Source organism: Pipistrellus kuhlii, unplaced genomic scaffold (assembly GCF_014108245.1).
Source record: "Pipistrellus kuhlii isolate mPipKuh1 unplaced genomic scaffold, mPipKuh1.p scaffold_m20_p_8, whole genome shotgun sequence".
NCBI lineage: Eukaryota > Metazoa > Chordata > Mammalia > Chiroptera > Vespertilionidae > Pipistrellus > Pipistrellus kuhlii.
The window spans coordinates 26,302,505-26,321,672 of NW_023425584.1; the positions used below are offsets into that span (position 1 = coordinate 26,302,505).

At 46.6% G+C, this 19,168-nt stretch overlaps 1 protein-coding gene across 5 annotated transcripts; it reads left to right on the top strand.

Moving 5' to 3' along the window:
- The first annotated feature begins 8,422 nt into the window (after window positions 1-8,422).
- Window positions 8,423-17,928, top strand: ECSCR (endothelial cell surface expressed chemotaxis and apoptosis regulator). 5 transcript variants are annotated; one of them, XM_036424905.2, is made up of 9 exons: window positions 8,493-8,690; window positions 12,423-12,467; window positions 12,791-12,838; window positions 13,718-13,834; window positions 15,229-15,342; window positions 15,744-15,842; window positions 16,063-16,099; window positions 17,076-17,172; window positions 17,346-17,928. In XM_036424905.2, the coding sequence occupies exons 1-9, from the start codon at window positions 8,630-8,632 to the stop codon at window positions 17,352-17,354; spliced, it is 627 nt and encodes a 208-aa protein (XP_036280798.1). In that variant the 5' UTR covers window positions 8,493-8,629; the 3' UTR covers window positions 17,355-17,928. The 5 variants fall into 5 exon arrangements, with proteins under 5 accessions (XP_036280802.1, XP_036280801.1, XP_036280798.1 ...); XM_036424909.2 differs by lacking the exon at window positions 15,229-15,342 and having other exon boundaries at window positions 8,423-8,690; XM_036424908.2 differs by lacking the exon at window positions 16,063-16,099 and having other exon boundaries at window positions 8,428-8,690.
- Window positions 17,929-19,168: the final 1,240 nt, after the last annotated feature.

The following is a 19,168-nucleotide window of genomic DNA, read 5'->3' on the forward strand; positions in this document are numbered from 1 at the left end:
GTGGGAGAAGCTCCCTCCATGGCAGCTGTGCTCGCCAGCCTTCTGCTCAGCTCAGGGTTTCTGGCTGAGCGCATTGACCACCAGAGGGCAGCTCCTGTATTGAGCGTCTGCCCCCTGGTGGCCAGTGCACATCATAGTGACCAGTCATTCCACCATTCGGTTGATTTGCATATTAGCCTTTTATTATATAGGATTATTATTATTTTAAATTCTCACTCAAGGATATGTGTTCATTGGTTTTTGAGAGAGAAGACGAGGGAGAGAGGAAGGGAAGGGGGGAGAGAGAGAGAGAGAGAGAGAGAGAGAGAGAGAGAGAGAGAGAGAGAGAGAGAAACAGTTGTCTCTATTATGCACCCCAAACAGGGATCGAACTGGTAACCTGGATATGCATCCTGAAATGGAATGCAACCTCCAGCCTTTTGGTGTACAGGATAATGCTCCAACCGAGTCATACTAGCCAGGACAGGGACCAGATTATTGTCCCAGCCTTCTCTCACTTTCCCTTCTCCATGCTACTCTTGTGAACTACCCTTCCCCCATTCCTATCATCTAAATATTAACCATCTTTTGTTGTTAATCCTCACCGGAGAATATTTTTTCCCCCCAATGAAAACAGAGTGGAAGGGAGGGAGTCACACACACACACACACACACACACACACACCTGCATGTACCCTGACCCCAACTGGGACTGGGGATGGAACTTGCAACCTAGGTATTTTCCCTGACCCGAAATCTAATTTGTGACTCTTCGGTGTATGTGATGGTGTTCTAACCACTTAGCAATACTGGCCAGGATAATATTAACCATCCCTTATAAATTAGTTCAAGCGTCATCTCCTCTAGGAATGTATTCTTTAGCCCATTATACTGAAGTAGATTTCTTTTCCTTTTGTTTCTTACCTTGCAGTATGTTTCTTGCCTTGCTCTTGACATTTGTCTCACTTTGTCTTATCCTACAAGTGTGTGGGGCTCATTTTTCTTCCTACCTGTGAACCCCCATCAGGGCATTCCTGTCTGTGTCCCAGAATCCATTACATTAACTGGTACTTACACAGTTTGCTGAGTAGAACCAGAATGTGGATGAACTCCCACCCCTGTCCTGCCCTTAGCACTAGCGGCTTGTAAGGAGCATCCCTCACCTGTGGAAAGGTACTTCTGAGCCACGACAAATTCACTCTTTCACTCCCTCTGTCTCTTCTTGGATCTTGCTGTCATGGAGCCTCTTAAAATGGGTCCAAAGGGCTAAAATAATTAAGAATCTGCTCTTGCTTTACAGAGAAGAAAAGTCCTGGCTTTCAAGGTGTGAGTCCTGAGAACAAATAGGAAAAGACTGTGGGGTCCTCCCCACCACCACCCCTCCAGGCTGGAGTCCCCTGACTCAGTTCTGTACACTAGGGTCACATCTCTTTTCCAGCTCCCCCGGGGAGGTACAAGTGGCCCTGTCAACCTAAGTAAGAACAGCCCTTCTTCCCTCCCTCTGTTCGCACTGAAAGCAACCAGGGTTACGATTCTGGCTGGGAAACTGAAGGAGAAGGGCTTTGGGGACATTATGAGCAGGCCCATGGGAGGCTGCCATGATAGGGAGCCATTGAGAGCTGGCTGATTTCAGGGCTCATCTTAAGCTCTGGGTCACTGGAGTAAGCCAGGAGCAAAGGCTGCCCATTTTAGCCACATCCCACTTCCAGCCTTCTTATTACAAGCTATAGATCTGTAAGCAGTGTGGGATTTGTGGGATAATAAAATTGTTTGCGGGGAAGGTTACACAAGTCTCTGAATATATTAAAAGCCACTAAAAAGTGTTCACCTTTAATGGATATAGCATACGGTATGTGTCTTAGTCTGCTCAAGCTGCTTTACCAAAACACCATGAACTGGGTGGTCTATAAACAACATAAATTTTTTTCCTTATAGTTCTGGAGGCTGGGAAGTCCAAGATCAAGATGCCAACAGATTTTGAATCTGATGAGAGCTTACTTCTTGGTTCACAGATAGTGCCTTCTTGCTGTGTCCGCATAGCACACAGAACAGCAAGGTAGGTCTTTGGGGCCTTTAAAAAAAAAAAAATCCTCACCAGAGGATATGTTTTTCTTGCTTTTGAGAGAGGAAGGGGCAGGGAGAAGGAGAGAGAAAAGGAGAGAGGGAGAAGGAGAGGGAGGGGGAGAGGGAGAAAGGAGTGGGGGGGGAGAGGAGAGAGAGAGAGAGAGAGAGAGAGAGAGAGAGAGAGAGAGAGAGAGAACATCAATGTGAGAGAAACATTTCAATCAGTTGCCTCCTGAATGTGCTCAGACTGGGGACTGAACCCAAAACCTAGGTATGTACCCTGGCTGAGAATTGAACCTGCAACCTTTTGGTATATGGGATAATGCGCCAACCAACTCAGCCACCTGCCCAGGGTCCCATTTGTACTTCTTAATCCCTTCACCCTTTTCACTCAGACTCCCCACCAAACCCTCCCATCTGATAACCATCAGTTTGTTCTTTGTATCTATGATAGATCGCAGCTACAGAGGGCTCCTTAGAGAGATAACTGGTTACAGGGCTGGGGCTGGTAAAGCATGAGATGAACCTGGAACATTTCATTGTGTCAGAATGTAAAGAAGTGTTCAGAGAATGATGGAGATATGGTAAAAGGATACAGAAGCCAGCCTGAAGGGGTTCCCACTGATTAAAATGGGGATAACTTGAGCATCAAAATAATAAATGATTGTAATATGTAATATTCACATAGTTTCAATGTACTTCCCTACAAAATACTTATTAATTACAAAGGGCAAAATGGTAACTTTGAAGTGGATAAAACTGACTATAGTGGCTGAATGGTGGTCTCCAAAAAGATATGTTGATATCTTAATCGTGAGGACCTATGACTGCTACCTTACTTGGAAAAAGAGTCTTTGCAGATGTGAATAAGTTAATAACTATCTAGATGGCCACTAGACTTAATGGCAAGTGTCCTTGGAAGAGACACACAGAGGAGAAGATGATGTGAAAACCGAGACAGAGATTGAAGTGATGCAGCTACAAAGCAAGGAATGCCAAAGAATGCCCAACAGCCAGTAGCAGCTGGAAGAGGCAAGGAATGGATTTTCCCCTTGAGTCTTCAGGAGTGTAGTTCTGCCAATGCCTTAATTTTGATTCCTGCCTCCAGAATTGTGAAAGAGTACATATCTTTTGTTTTAAGTCACCAGTTTATGGTAATTTGTATGCAGCCACAGGAAACTAAGACACTCGCAGACACCACCTTAAGCAAGTGACCGAGTGGACAGCCTCAGTAATGAAACAAATTAAAACCATGAGCAGTTGATAGAATGCAAAGACAGGAACACGGCATTACTTTGTGACATTCCCATCAAAGATGCATGACCATCCATATTAATAAAAGCCTAGGTGGCCCTTGCACCCTCATGTCATCTCAAGATGGCCACCCCCATGTTATCACAAGATGGCCAGCAGGTAGGTCTTTGGGGCCTTTAAAAAAAAAAGTGTGGGCGATCAGGCCAGCAGGGGAGGGCAGTTAGGGGTGATCAGGCTGGAAGGGAGCAGTTAGGTGTCAATCAGGCCAGCAGGGAGCAGTTAGGGGGTGCTCATGTTGGCAGGCAGAAGCAGTTAGGGGCAATCAGGCAGGCAGGCAGGCCAGTGGTTAGGAGCCAGCAGTCCTGGATTGTGAGAGAGATGTCCCATAGGATCAGGCCTAAGCCAACAGTCGGACATCCCCTGAGGGGTCCCAGATTGGAGAGGGTGCAGGCTGAGCTGAGGGACAACCACCCCACCCAGTGCATGAATTTCATGCACCTGGCCTGTAGGATAATAATAAGAAAATGTCTGACAAACCACATGAGGGAGACTCTACAAAATTACTGGATTGTAACCTTTAAAAATTTCAATGTCATGAAAGTCAAGAAAAGACTGAATAAATGTTCCAGATCGAAGGAGACAAAAGAGATATGCAATGAGTAATTCCAGGCTGGACCCTTTTGTTATAAAGCACATTCTTGGGCCCTGGCTGGTATAGCTCAGTTGGTTGGAGGATTGCTCTGTACACAAAAAGATCTTGAGTTTGATTCCTGGTTGGAGTGTATATGGGTGGCAACCGATCCCAATCGACATGTTCCTTACATCTATCTTTCTCTTTCTCTCTCACCCGCTTCCTTTCTTTCTCTGTAAAATCAATAAAAACACATCCTCAGGTGAGGATTAAAAACTAATAAAAATGAAGGCCATTCTTGAGACAACTGTCAAAATTGAATGGAATCTGAGAACTAGGTGGTATTAATATATTAATATTAATTTCCTAATTCTGATGGCTGTATTGTGAATATATAAGAGACTGACCTTGTTTGTAGGAAATACACACTACAAACACTTCAGGGGTGATGAGTCATTTTGTTGGCAATTTACTCTCAAGTGATTTAAGGAAAAAAGTTCTGTGTAATGTGCTTTCTATACATTTGTGATTGTTTCAACATAAAATATTTATTAAAAAATAAAAAAATAAGGGACAAAAGGACAGATTCATAAAACGATTATGTCCTGGCATGGTGTTATTCAGTGGTTAGAGCTTCGACTCATGCACTGAAGGGTCTTCGGTCCTAATCTCAGTCAAGGGCATGTGCCTAGATTGCAGTTTCAAACCCCAGCCTGATCAGGATGCATGCGTCTCTCTCACATTGATATTTCTCTCTCTTTCTCCCCTCTCTTCTCCTCCCTCTCTTTCTCTCTCTCTCTCTCTCTCTCTCTCCCTCTCTCTCAAAAAAAAAAAAAAAAAAAGGAAAAACATCCTCAGGTGAGGGTTAACCAAAGTACAGTGGTGCCTCACACAACGAACTTAATTCGTTCCAGGTGCAAGTTTGTTATGCGGAAAGTTCGTTATGTGAAACGCGTTTTCCCATAACAATACATGTTAAAAAAAATAATTCGTTCTGTAGCATAAAATATGCTAAGATGACATAAAAAAAGATAAATTTTTTGTTATTATTTTTATTTAGATACATCTAAAAACATTTTTTTTTTAAAAACACACATTTTTTTAATTTTAAGACAGACTAAGTAGAGTCTACCGAATCTTGCACATCTTCATCCATTTTCTGCTTTTTGGCCGATGGTTTCATGAAAAACCTGTCCAAAGTCGTTTGTTTTTCTCTTTTCTCCAACATCTGCCGGAAATAACGGACAAGAGTATCGGAGTAAAGATCGTTGATCCTGTTTGCTTCAGCTGAATCCGGATAGTGGGCATTGGTAAACTCCTGAACTGCTTTCCATTTGACCAGGATGTTCTTGATGTCAGCAGTTGGGATTGGTTGATTGTTTGATTGTTGCTCCTCGTTATCAGATGACGCTTCCCTTTGAGCATTGTCCTGTTTCATTTCAACAGAAATCACCTTCCTGCTTTTTTTTAGAAGCCATGATATTAAAAAAATATTGAGTTTAACTTAAAAGGACGACTGCCGTGATACGTGCGTGATTTAATTCGTAATGAAGAACGATTGCCGAGATACGTGCTTAAGTTAAGCGCAGTGACTAACGACTGCCTGCAGTGCCTGCGCGGAAGGATGCAATACATCGGCAGCGATCGTGGAAGCTCGGGCGAAGCAGTCGTGGAAGCTCGGGCGACTTCGTTGTGTGAAACGAAGTTCGTTGTATGAATCATGAAATGAAGTTCGTTGTGTGCAGCGTTCGCTGTGCAAGGCGTTCTTTATGCGAGGCACCACCAAGATAAAACATCTCCAATTCGCACAGGAACACAAGGATTGGACAGTGGAGCATTGGAAAAAAGTCATGTGGTCCGATGTGTCATGTTTCCAGTTGCATCATGCAGATAGCAGAGTGAGAATTTCGTGGAAACAGCATGAAAGCATGCACCCCACAGGCATGAATACAACCCTTCAAGCTGGTGGAGGCAGTATTATCATTTGGGGCATGTTTTTCTGACATGATTTGGGCCTTTAATTCATGTGGAACAACAACTAAATAGCACAACATTCCTAAGTATTGTTGCTGATCAAGTTCATCCTATCATGTTGATGGTGTATCCCAATGGAGATGGCTTCTTCCAACAAGACAATGTGACATGCCACAGTGCTCATATTGTGCAGGAGTGGTTTCAAGAACATGAGGGAGACTTTACCTTGCTTAGGTGGCCCCCACAATGACCAGATCTCAATCTAATTGAGCATTTGGGGACAAAGTTAAAAGAGCCATCAGGCAACTGGTTCCACAACCATCAAATCTCACAGAACTGGACAGTGCTATTCATCAGGCATGGTGTCAGATTCCTCACATCACCTTTCAGCATCTCGTGGAGTCAATGCCAAGAAGAATCGCTGCAGTATTGAAGGCAAAAGGTGGCCCAACGAAGTACTGATGGGGTGGTCATAATAATCAGGCCACTCAGTGTATAATTATATTAGAGGCCCAGTGCACAAAATTCGTGCACTCGAGTGGGGGGTTCCTCAGCCCGAATTGCAGCCTCTCACAGTCTGGGAGCCCTCAGAGGATATGGGGAGCACGCCATCAGTCAGACATCCTTAATGCTACTGCGGAGGCACCACTGCTGCGTTAGCCAGCCATGAGCCTGGCTTCTGGCTGAGTGGCACTTCCCCTGAGGGAGCACAATGACCACCAGGGAACAGCTCCTGCATTCAGCATCAGCCCCCTGGTGGTCAGTATGTGTCATAGCGACCAGTTGTTCTGCTGTTCGGCTGATTTGCATATTAGCTTTCTATTATATAGGATAATGTCTTATTATGGGCAAGGCCTCTAATTCAATTTATTTATTTTTATTTTTTTTTATGTAGTTAAAGGGAGGGGCAGAATTTTCACTTGAGTCTGAAGCTAAAATTGCCCTTAGTTCAAAAATCTCATACCACTGAGACACATGTTGGTGAGGCTCATTCTGAACCCCCACACTGTTCTTTTATGTGTATAAGTATTGGGAACCATCTTATCTCTTTAATGAAAGGAACCTTTTGTTATGTTACAATGACTAACTTTATCTCATGAGCTGTGTTTTGGCTGCAAGCCTATATCCAGTCAGTATTCATGCAGCAACTTCAGCTCTTCTGGTTCAATATTTATCTGGCATATCTTTTCTTTTATTTTCTCTAAACATTTCTAGATTTTTATGTATTAGATAGGAATAGCCCATGGACAAAGGCCTGGAAGGGGTGGGTACAGGGTGGAGGAGATCAATAGGGAGGAAAAAAACCCTGCAACAAAAGGACATCTGTAATACTTTCAACAATATAGATATATTTTATTTTTAATATATTTTTATTGATTTTGTACAGAGAGGGAGGGAGAGAGAGATAGTTAGAAACATCGATGAGAGAGGGTCATCGATCAGCTGCCTCCTGCACACCCCCTATTGGGGATATGCCCGCAACCAAGGCACATGCCCTTGACCGGAATTGAACCCGGGACCCTTCAGTCCCCAAGACGATGCTCTATCCACTGAGCCAAACCAGTCTCGGCTAGATATATTTTAGATAAAGGAAAATATCTTAGTTGAAAAGAGTTTTATGTGAAACAATATAAGTAATTGCTCTATATTGTACTTTATATTCCCAACTCTTCTCAAAGAGATATTAATTGACCCTATATTCACTTAATATTAATTGACCCTATTTCACTGACTGCAGGACTGACATCCGCCACACTGACCCAGCACAGATTGCCACGGGGTCTGTGATCAGACCCTGCTTTTCTCTCCAGCCTCTGTCTGGGCCTGATTGCAGCCCCCTCGGTCAAGCCTTTGGTCATTTTGGACGTTACGAACCCTGGCTCTTTATATTGTATATATAGATTAAATGTGTAACATTTCTCTGCTCTAAATATTTAGAGTTTAGTTTAATAAATAGGTGCTGAGACATTTATGCCTACTATCTGTCAGGCATTGTGCTAGGTCCAAAGGATGCTGGGAAAAATGACAATGTGTCCATAGAAGAGAGGGCGGTGGGATGTGTACTGGCTGGATGCTAAGGACAAGGATGCTGCTGGAGCACAGGGAAGGCCTGACGCCAAGATGAGGGGAGGGGCCTGCGGGAGGGATGCTTGGAATGTGGTTCCCTTGTTTTTCTTTTAAGAATAACAATACTGAAAGATATTGGGAGTCCTGTCTGCATCCGTAGCCCTGAGGAGGGAGAAGAAAGGGAGCATTCAGAGTCTACAGAGCATGGGCGGCTGGTGGGCTGAGTTTCAGAGCTCCTCACGGTCAGAGACAGCATGGGGAGGAGCTGGAGTTACATTCCAGGAAAACCGCTGGGTGGTGTGTGGAGGGACCCCTTGGAGGAGAAGAGGCGGGCAGGGGCCGGGGAGGGGCAGGTTGCCATCACTGGCCTCTGAGGACAGGCCCTGGAGGGGAACCCAGCGGCCCCAGCCCAGGCCACGCAGAGTCCTGGGACCCAGGGCGCAATCCGGTGGTTGATGTTTCAGCATCACATCCTTGTCTGGGCTGTCGGGCTGAGCAGGGCCCTGGAGTTAGTCCCAATCTGTTTCCTTCTATTCTTTGACAGGAAGCTCCTGGAGAGCCAGCCCCCAGCCCCTCCCCCTCCCAGCACTCCCTCTCTCTTCTCCACTATGGACAGAGCCTCCACCGAGCAGCTGCCTGCCCACCACAGACCCCGCTGACATGGGGACCGCTGGAACCACGCAGCTGTGCCGGGTGATCCTGAGCTTCCTCCTCCTCCAAGGTAAGAGGCACTGCCGCTCTGTCAGCAGGTCCCCTCGGGGGGCTGGCAGGCCTGAGCGCCTGCCCCTCCTTCGGGTCACACACCACATACACGGCTCTCCATCCAGGGCTGTGCCCAGGGGAAATTCCAGAGCCCTTCATGGAGGAGATCGGTTGGATGGGGAGGTGGTCATTACCGGGCCCGGGTGAAATAGCACACGGTTAAACCCTTTTGTGGGAAAATTTCCAGGCTGAACCGGGGCTCCCATGAAGGCTGGCCTCCTAAAGTGTGGGATGTGGCTGGCTGTCTTGGTGTAAGACTGAGGTCTGAAAGCTCCTTCTGGAATGTTCTAGCACAAAACTGTCTGCGCCTTGTGATCTCTCTTTACAGCAATCTCTCTCTTTTTTTTAATTTTTTTTCTTCCGTATGGGGGAGTAACAAATACCGACTCTAAGTTCACACACAGCATGAGGGATTCAAGTTAGGTACAAAGAACTGTTCGCCAAAGAGGATGTACTCAACACCCTCAGCCAGGGGTCTAGATGAGATGGTCTTCAGAGGAGATAACTTGAAAACTTCTCTTAGACGGGGCTTTGCTCGCTGTGCGTGGGTAAACAGCTCATCAGGGGGTCCTCTCACTAGGGAGCAGTTGCTGGGAACCATGAGAAATCCAGGAGATTCTGACTCACCCGGCAGCAACTTCCCTTCGGTCATTCCCTCCCCACCCCCGCCTCACCGTCCATGAGTCCCCGGCGGAAGATTCACGAACCTGGGCTCAAACAGCCGAAGAGAACCCACGCACGAGTGCTTGGGTGGGAGAGGGAGGATGCCTCTCCTGGTGGTGGGTGGAAGGCCCGGGTACCAGGAGCCTGCCTCGTGGAGAGGGCAGGCACTTCTTTACAAGTCCATGGGTTGGAAGTAAAACTCTGATTTTTACTTCCCAAAGGATAGAGTCACGCAGTTGATCTGGGCCTGGGGGACCAGGCTGTTGTCCAAACGGCAGAAATGGCAGAGAAGATGAAAAGGTGTAGCTCATGGGGTGGCGTTTTCATAGGCCCAGGCTTCTCTCAGCGTCCCTACCCATTGCCCTGTCCTGGGCGAGTGCCAGGGCTAGGAATGCCTTGTGTAAACTCCCCGTGAGCCATGCTCACCGCTGGAGTTTCCTAGCCCCTCAGAGCACTCACTGTCTCCTTCATTTTGGAGGGCTGAGGGGTCCTTCTGGGGATAGGCAAAGGGACTGAACTCTCAATACACACATCAGGGCAGGGCAGACAGACTGGAGACTTGGAGGATTTGAGAGAATGAGGCAAAATTAAAAATGTTTAGCATTTATTGAGCATGGTCTCTGTCTGGCAGGCACTATGTTAAGTACTTTATATGCATCTTCTTATCTTCACAACCACTTAGGAAGTACTAAAATCACTTGCTCTTTAACAAAGAGAAAGACTAAAGCCCAAGCCAGTAAGTGACAGAGTCAGGACTTACTCTCAAGCCTGTCAAATTCCAAAATCTATTATTTCAACTACTAAGTTATGCTGCTGAGAAAAACAGGATGGTGGTGGTGGAGGAGGAGGAGAGAGGGGCAGGTAGCAATGAGGGAGGGGAGACCGGAAAATAAGAAATCCCAGTGGCCAGTGGCCTTTGGTTGTCTGCGTGTCCAGTGGTCAGAGGCACCCTGGCCTGTAAAAACAGATGCTCCTTTAATCCCTTCTCTTCCCACAGAGGAATCTCCCGATGACAAAAAGTTCCAGTAAAAGGGGGTGGAGAGCAGGTGACAAAGAGCAGTCTGCCGAGAATTGGAGCTTGTGATTTTGGAACTCATTCCAAGACATAAGTTTTGTTTTTAGATAAATGTGGGAAGGCATGCATTGTGCCCTCCGGCTGAAAACTAAAGTTATAACCATATAGAGCTTAGATGGTATCTAAGGTACCTTCTGATGGGTGCTTTCAGAACATGCTTTGGATTAAAAGGGTAATTCCCCAGCTGGGAAAAGTTCTCTCTAGCGTGGGACACCTGCAAGTTTTTTTGTTTGTTTGTTTTTCTTTGTGTGTGTGTGTGTGTGTGTGTGTGTGTTTGTTTTTTTTTTAAAATATATTTTATTGATTTTTAACAGAGAGAAAGGGAGAGAGATAGAGAGCTAGAAATGTCGATAAGAGCCGAAACCGGTTTGGCTCAATGGATAGAGTGTCGGCTTGGGGACTGAAGGGACCCGGGTTCGATTCCGGTCAAGGGCATGTACCTTGGTTGCGGGCATATCCCAGTAGGGGGTGTGCAAGAGGCAGCTGATCGATGACTCTCTCTCATCGATGTTTCTAACTCTCTATCTCTCTCCCTTCCTCTCTGTATAAAATCAATAAAATATATTAAAAAAAAAAAAAAAAAAGAAAGAAAGAAACGTTGATGAGAGAGAAACATTGACCAGCTACCTCTTGCACACACCCCACCGGGGATGTGCCCGCAACCAATGTACATGCCCTTGACTGGAATCGAACCTGGGACCTTTCAGTCCACAGACGGACGCTTTACCACTGAGCCAAACCGGCTTCAGCCACCTACAAGTTTTAACTCCCCTCTCGACCCCCGACCCAATCCGGGGATGAAGTGTCAGAGATTGTGACCTGGAAAAACAGCCTGGGCACGGCCTCGGGTTTGGGAACGGGTGGGCTTGGAAACAATTCCACACCATCCAAGTGACAGCCCCGTGGAGGAAGGCAGCGGCTAAGGAAAATAAACAGACCAACGGGCTGCGGCTGGTTGGGCGGGCCCCTGGCCTCCAGCTGCTTCGGTTCACCGGGGCCCCAGCTTGGTACTTCCCTGATTATGGGCGCTGAGGGAGCAGAGGGCCAGGCCAGCGGCTGCCGTCCCAGCCTGAGTGGAGGGACGGGAACCCAGCTGGGCGGCTCCACTTCCCCACGTTTTCCTTTCACATTGTTCACAGGTTTCAAGAATGATTTCATTGTGGAAAATGAGCAAACACAACCTGACCTTTGAGGTCCCGCAGACACAGGGGACACATATATGTCACACAGGCACACACACACACACACACACATCTGCCTAGAGGTTGGCAGGCATACACATGTAGTCATGAAATAATCTAGAGAGAGCTTCTTACTGGGGCGTCCTAATAACCTTCTCCCTGGGTTTGGCCAACAACAACCATTATTGAGAAGCCTCTATCTGTGAGAGTTAAGTTAACCACTCATCTAAGAGCTTCCCTGCTCCTGGCCCCTACCTCTGGCTGGAGGAGGGCACAGAGATAGCCCAGATACCAACCCCAATCCCTAACTCCATCTTACTCATCACATCTTTCCACCCCTCCCCTTGCGCAGGACTAGTATGACGGACACTGTTTGCAGGGTAGAATGGATGGCACTGTGGTAGTCTGATGTCAGCATTCGTTTGGAGACCTGGAGTCTTTGTCTAGACTTGGCAGGCATCTGGCCCTCTGTCCTCGGACATATCACTATTTTAAAATAACCTTCCCCTGACATTGTGTCAGGTTGCTATAAAACCCATGTGGAATTGAAGAGACCGGAAAGGGCTCTGGGAACTGAATCATGAGGTGGTGGTGGTGATGATGCTATTCAGTCATGATCTCAGAGGAAGCCAGCCCCGTAAGCTGGAGCCACATCCTTTAGCGTCTGTCAGCATGGGAGGCTTGGAAGCCAAAAGGCCTTGGCTTTTCTGGGGGCTCTGTGCTGGGTGGGAGACTCACAAAGCTAGTCTATGCCTTTTGCTTTCTCTTGCAGGCCACAACTCCCAGCCCACGACAATGCAGCACTCTAGGCAACAGGGTAAGAGCAAACACACACAGGGACTCCTCTAGCATTTAGGTCTGGGAGCTTAATAAAGCCGAGGAGAGCTCTAGGCAATGTTTTACACGGATCTTAGCTGATTAGGGGTGGGGCCAGTGCTCTCAGAACATCCAAAGCTGAGCTCATCTAGGGACTTTTTTCAGCTTGGCCCAGTCTAACTTGTTTTGAAAGAGAGAGGTGAATGGTTGCAGGTGAGGGATGGGGTAAGAAGAAAGACTAGAAAACACCAGCTATAGGGAAGAAGAGAGGGACTCAGAGCAATAACAGGCAATAGACCGTCAGCCTTGGATGATCTGTTTCAGGAGCCATCATTCTAAATCTGACTGTACTGCCACCTTCTCCCAACACAGGTGAGTGAGTGTGGTTGCTGAGGGGCTGATCCCTGCCCCCTGCCCAGCCCCTTGCCCAGCCCTTCAGACTTGCTTGCAGCCCAGGAGTTCTCATATGGATTGGAAGTGTGTGTCATCAAACCTGCCCCACCTCCAGTTCCCCCTATGCCTCAGTCCTTGGGAGGGACAGCCCTTCCTCAGAGCCCAACAGCCCAAGCCCTCTGTCCAGTACCAGTACCAGTACCCCAGGTACTCTGCCACTGAAACTATAAATTTCATCAAGGGAGGGCCCAAAGAGGAAGCAGACACAGTGTCAGTTCTTAAGGAGAATGCGCTGGAAAAACAGACGAGTAAACAAGATCTTACCCTGACAATTACAGATAGGGTAGAAGGATTGTGTAGGCCACATGTGTCAAACACAAGGCCCGCGGGCCAAATCCGTCCCGCTAGGCCTTGCAATGTGGCCCGCACCGCGCTGTCATCACTGCACTCCGCTGCGTTTCCATCACAATGACAGTTTATGACTGTTCAGTAAACCATTCGGCCCGCGATTTAGGCTGGATTTTAGATTTTGGCCCCTTCTCTGATTGAGTTCGACACCCCTAGTGTAGGCATAAGATGAAGGTGCTATTGGAATCCAGACAAATGTCAGCCACTTCCGACCTGGGGTACATCCCAGATTGCTTCTAAAGCTAAGGCCGGAGAAGGGGTTGACTAAATGAAGATTGTGGGATGAAGGGGGATAGGGTGTATTCCAGGCAGAGGAAACAGGTGAAAAGGAGGATGGCTCCTTCTGGAAGGGAAAGCAGTAATAAAAAGAACAATTTTGGACTAAAGAGCCTTCCCTGGGTACATGCTGGCTGAAGCAATAGCAGCCCACAAATGCTTCCTGATCCACAGCTGCTCCAGAGAAGGCCTCACAGGTCCCCACAGGCCCCAGTAAACCTGTGATGTCAAGGTCAAGCACCATGGATGGTCACTCCCCACCCCAGCCACAGGAGCACACATCAGGATCTGGTAAGTATCAAGCTGGGTTCCTTCCTCTCCTCTGGAGGGGACCCAGGTCCTGCCCCCCCAGTGAGGGGTCTCAGGATCCACATCAGTGGCACCCTGGAGAGAATGAGAGAGGGTTGGTGGGGAGTAGAGACAAGGACTTGGACCTGGTCACAGTGAAGGTAGAAAGAGTTGATTCAGGATTGAAAAAGGCATAGAGAAGGAAAGGAAGGGTTAGGAGAACCCAAAATATAATAATGGAAAGGAAGGCAGAAAAGGTTGGGAAAGAGTTACCTGCTTCTCAAGCAGCATGGGAGAAGAGCGGGGCAGGGTGGTTACCCACCTTGGCCTGCTGTTCCTGGCACAGGCACAGGGGTCCCAAGCAGCAGCAGCAGTAGCAACGGTGGCTGGCGCAGAAGCAGAGGCATGTCCTGTCTGTGCTCACAACAAAGAAACCCTGATCCTTTCTCTCATCCTACCCCTTGGCTCTGGGTGTGTGTGTGTGTGTGTTATTTTTTGTTTGTTTGTTTGTTTGTTTTGTTTTGTTTTGTGTGTGTGTGTGTGTGTGTGTGTGTGTGTGTTTTAAATATATTTTATTGATTTTTCACAGAGAGGAAGGGAGAGGGATAGGTAGCTAGAAACATCGATGAGAAAGAATCATCGACCAGCTGCCTCCTGCACACCTCCTACCGGAGATGTGCCCGCAACCAATGTACATGCCCTTGACCGGAATTGAACTTGGGACCTTTCAGTCCGCAGACCAATGCTCTATCCACTGAGCCAAACCGGTTTCGGCATTGTGTGTGTTTTTTATAGTCCCAGACATTTTTAGGAGGGGGGTGAGGACAAAGAAATGGAACAGCGATCAGGCCTACAGTACAATGAGTCTCAGAGGGGATGAGATGGAGGACCACCTCACTTTTTAAGAGGGCCAGAAACATACGCCCTTTCACTGGCAGGCTGGCCTGTTAGATCAGTGCCTGGAGACAAACATCCGGTGCCCTTCTTTCTTCCCTCTCCAACTCTTGGCAAAACACAGATGGCTCAGCCTTGCTCAGCCTGTCTCCCTATGTCTGCAGCATAAATCCCTTTCTGCTGGGCTCCAAGGGGATGGTGGGAAGAGCATAATGAGGGAAGCATCCTGGACTTTCTGAAGTCCTTTATAACTAGTAACACAAGCAACCAGCAATCTAGTCATGTGATCCAACAGCACCCAATTCTGACCTTCATCCCCATGGGACCTGGTCAGAGGGGCAGGGAGGAAGTTTTTCTGTAGGGCTTGAGCTCTCCCTGCAGACCTTTACCTGGAGGAAATGTGTGTGTGTGTGTATGGGTGTGTGTGTGTGTGGAAACACTAGTTTTCTCTAGTAAGCTGAATAAGTCCTTTTACTGAAGCACCCATCACCATTTCGTTTTAGACACCTCTCAAAACGTTACTTCCAAATTGGCCACCATGAGCCCGAAGACAAGAGAAGACCCCACCATTCTGCCCACCCCTATGTCAGAGCAAGTGCTCACTGTGGCTGCATTTGGTGAGAGGAAGGAGAAGGTGGGATGTGGCAGGGGACCCCACCTTTGAACTGATTTGGACACTGGTCAGGAAACACAAGTTCAAATTTCACCCATTTGTGCTAGAGGGTTTGGCTGACAACGAAGGCTTTGGTGGGAAAGAGCATCCACTGACTCTAGTCAGCTCTTCTGGGTTTTGCTAGGTTTCCCGTTCTTATGGGAAGATGGGAGAAGGGCTGTGGAACCCACTCTGGCCAGGGCAGCAAGCTGAGAGTTCATTAATTCGCAGAGAAGGGGAATTCAAAATTCACTTTGCTCTGGACCCTGCTTACAGAGCACTTAGCTAGGAAGAGAATCTGAACTTGTGCTATCCCCTCTTGTCCCCTCTTCTCCCTCCTCTTCACCCCACCCTTTCCCTGTTCAGGTGTCATCAGCTTCATTGTCATCCTGGTGGTTGTGGTGATCATCCTGGTCAGTGTGGTCAGTCTAAGGTTTAAGTGTCAGAAGAACAAGGAATCTGAAGGTACACGCCTGAGCCTTGGGGGCCCTCCTTTGCCCCTCTTTGCCGAGGGACCCAGAGCTAGATTCTGGGACTGACACCCAGCCTAGAGTTGAGGGAAGGAATGGGAACATCAGCACCATTAGATGAAATGGGAGGGTCCACTTGGGTGAACTTTGAGGGGCAGGTTGGGCTTCTGAGTAACAACATGTGACCCCTGATCTGTGCCTTTGGATTTTTACAGATCCCCAGAAACCTGGGAGTTCAGGGCTATCTGAAAGGTAAGACTGTCAGAGGTGTAAGCAGGCATTATCTATCTGACTTCTCAGTCTTCCCTCCAAGAGGGAACCAGAGCTTCCTGCTTTCTACACACACACACACACACACACACACACACACACACACACACACACGGAATCCTGACAGCCTCCACTGAGACCAGAGCTAGGGGCAAGCAGGACAAGAGCAGACTTGAAAGGAAGAAATCAGGTGACAGGAGATGGACTGGACCCCTTTAGCTCCAGGGCTGAGCCCCTTTTACCCCTTCGTGAAAAGTGTAGAAATTTAGCCCTAGCCAGTTGGCTCATTGGATAGAGCGTTGGCCTGGAGACTGAAGGGTCCCAGGTTCAATTCTGGTCAAGGGCATGTACCTTGGTTGCATGCACATCCCCAGTAGGGGGTGTGCAGGAGGCAGCTGATCTATGCTTCTCTCTCATCAATGTTTCTGACTCTATCCCTCTCTATTCCTCTCTGTAAAAAAAAATCAATAAAGTATATTTTAAAAAAAGAAAAGTGTAGGAATTCAGATTCTAATATATCCCTTAAATAAGAAGATATTTATTTAAGGAACCATTTATTGACTACCTTCTGTGTGCCAAGCCCTTTGGTAGATATTTGTTAATATTATCTCAAATTGGGCAATGGTAAGATATTTACACATATAATACCTTAATAAAAAATGAAAAAAAAATATTAGCTCAAGTTCTTAGAGCAATTCTTCCAGTCAGATATTATTGCATTTTATACATTAAAAAATTGAGACTTGAGAGGTCATAACTCAGTCAAGATCACACAAGCAGTAGGTAGTAAAACAAAGATTTAAATACAAGTATTTTGAGCTTCAAAACACACTCTCATTTCATTATGATCCAACACCAAAACAAAGGTCTAAGTTTTAACAAATCCTGTACACGCGTGCCCCCCACATTGCCCTCCCACTCCTCCTATCCATAACCCATGTTCCCTTCCTACTCCTAGCTGCTCCACAGCCAATGGAGAGAAAGACAACATCACCCTCATCTCCATGAAGAATATAAACATGAATAACAGCAAAGGATGCCGCTCAGCAGAGAAAGTATGTTTTCTCTGGTTCCCTCCTCCCTTCTCCCTCCTCCTGCTTCCTCAAGGCTCTTGTACTTTAACCAGAAAGGAGATACTTTTAAACACCCAAGCTCTTCTCTTCTCTTGCCTATTATATTACTACTTCCAAGAAGTTCAGCCTTCCTTCATTAACTATTTGTTTTGCAGGTTCTTTAAAAGCAACGGTGGGTCCCTATGAGTACGAGGATGATGAAGCTGCCCTGTGCCTGAAAGAAGGAAGGTGATGCCCTAACCGGATTGGCTCAGTGGATAGAGCATCGGCCTGCAGACTGAAAGGTCCCAGGTTCGATTCCGGTCAAGGGCATGTACCTTGGTTGTGGGCACATCCCCAGTAGGGGATGTGCAGGAGGCAGCTGATTGATGTTTCTCTCTCATTGATGTTTCTAGCTCTCTGCCCCTCTCCCTTCCTCTCTGTATAAAATTAATAAAATATATTTTAAAAAAGAAGGAAGGTGATATTATCAGTAGAGGCAGTAAGCCATATATAAATTATTTCATTGTTTCACATCTACTCCCAGCTCTAAAAGATACTAACATTACTCCAGATCTGGGAGCAAGCTACCAATATGAGAGACTCTTTCCAGGTGGACCGCCATTCCAGAAATACGGACAGCTCTTCCCACCTTCTCAAAGTCATAGGAAGGAGAAATTGGTAGAGCAAAAGCAATAAAAATAACACAAAGTGAATCGGTCCTTTCTACTTGGCATTAAAATTATTTTCTGGCCTGCAGTCTCATTTCTATGCCCCCATGCACATTCTTAACAGAACATTCTAGCAGCTCTGGGGTCTCCTTTTCTAGGTAAAACATGTATGCCAGTTTCTGCCCCTGTGGGGAGTTCTCTGAGAGATTCGGGAGGTGGAGAGAACTTTCGTCAGGTCTGCTTCTGTCCATTTAACTAAGTAGGATGAAGTGACTGACTAACCTAACTGCTCTAAAAGAGGGAAGAGAAAAAAAGCTATAAACAGTGGCCAATTATCACCAGTAAAGAAATACTAAATCTTGCTGAAACTGGTTTGGCTCAGTGGATAGAGCGTCAGCCAGCGGAATGAAAGTTCCCAGGTTCGATTCTGGTAATGGTTATGGCACATCCCCAGTAGGGGGTGAATAGGAGGCAGCTGATCGATGTTTCTCTCTCATCGATGTTTCTATCTCTCTATCCCTCTCCCTTCCTCTCTGTAAAAAATTAAATAAAATATATATATTTTTAAAAAGAAATACTAAATCTGGAGGTGAGAACATGGGAGGCACAATGCATTCTAATTAGGAAACTCCAGGGGTGAGAGCTAAATACTATAAGGGCAAATGTCCTCTGCATGTCCCAGGTTAAGTCTCACTGTGGTTCCATCTGTAAGAATAACACTGGGAAGGCGTGAAGCAAAGATAGGTCTATGACTTTAAATATGTTTTTATTGATTTGAGAGAAGCATTGATGTGTGTGTGTGTGTGTGTGTGTGTGTGAGAGAGAGAGAGAGAGAGAGAGAGAGAGAGAGAGATATCGATTGTCTCCTATACACACCCTAACTGGGGATTGAACCTGCAACCAGAGCATGTACCCTGACAAGGAATTGAAAGAGTGACCTTTTGGTGCATGGAACAATGCTCAACCAACTGAGCCACAGCGGCGAGGGTAGGTCTATGACTTTATAAAGCAAAAAGCAAATACCCACCCACTTTTTCCCATATAGCTTTATCTGTGTGTCCTAAAAATAAAAGATCGTAAATAAGGTAAAGTCATTTAAAGAGGAGGAAAAGAAAACAGTTATCTGTTTTCTCGGTAATCTGTGTTTGAAAATAAATCTTGGGGAGAGTCAATGGAAGAGCCATCTGTGTATGTTTACATGCAGTGTTTAACTTTATAAGCAGGGAGAATACAGATTACCCATGCTGAAGCCACAATAAGCTATTTTCTTCTGGGTTTAGACTCTGAAAGGTGATATGAGAAAGCCAAGAACAACAAGTTTTACCTTC

What these genes read in the sequence shown, in the direction of transcription:
- ECSCR (XM_036424905.2), top strand. Translation starts at nt 8,630, where the DNA reads ATGGGGACCGCTGGAACCACGCAGCTGTGCCGGGTGATCCTGAGCTTC. An exon ending in GAGCTTCCTCCTCCTCCAAG is followed by an intron (nt 8,691 to 12,422) that starts GTAAGAGGCACT and finishes TTTCTCTTGCAG; the next exon opens with GCCACAACTCCCAGCCCACG. An exon ending in GAAGAACAAGGAATCTGAAG is followed by an intron (nt 15,843 to 16,062) that starts GTACACGCCTGA and finishes GGATTTTTACAG; the next exon opens with ATCCCCAGAAACCTGGGAGT.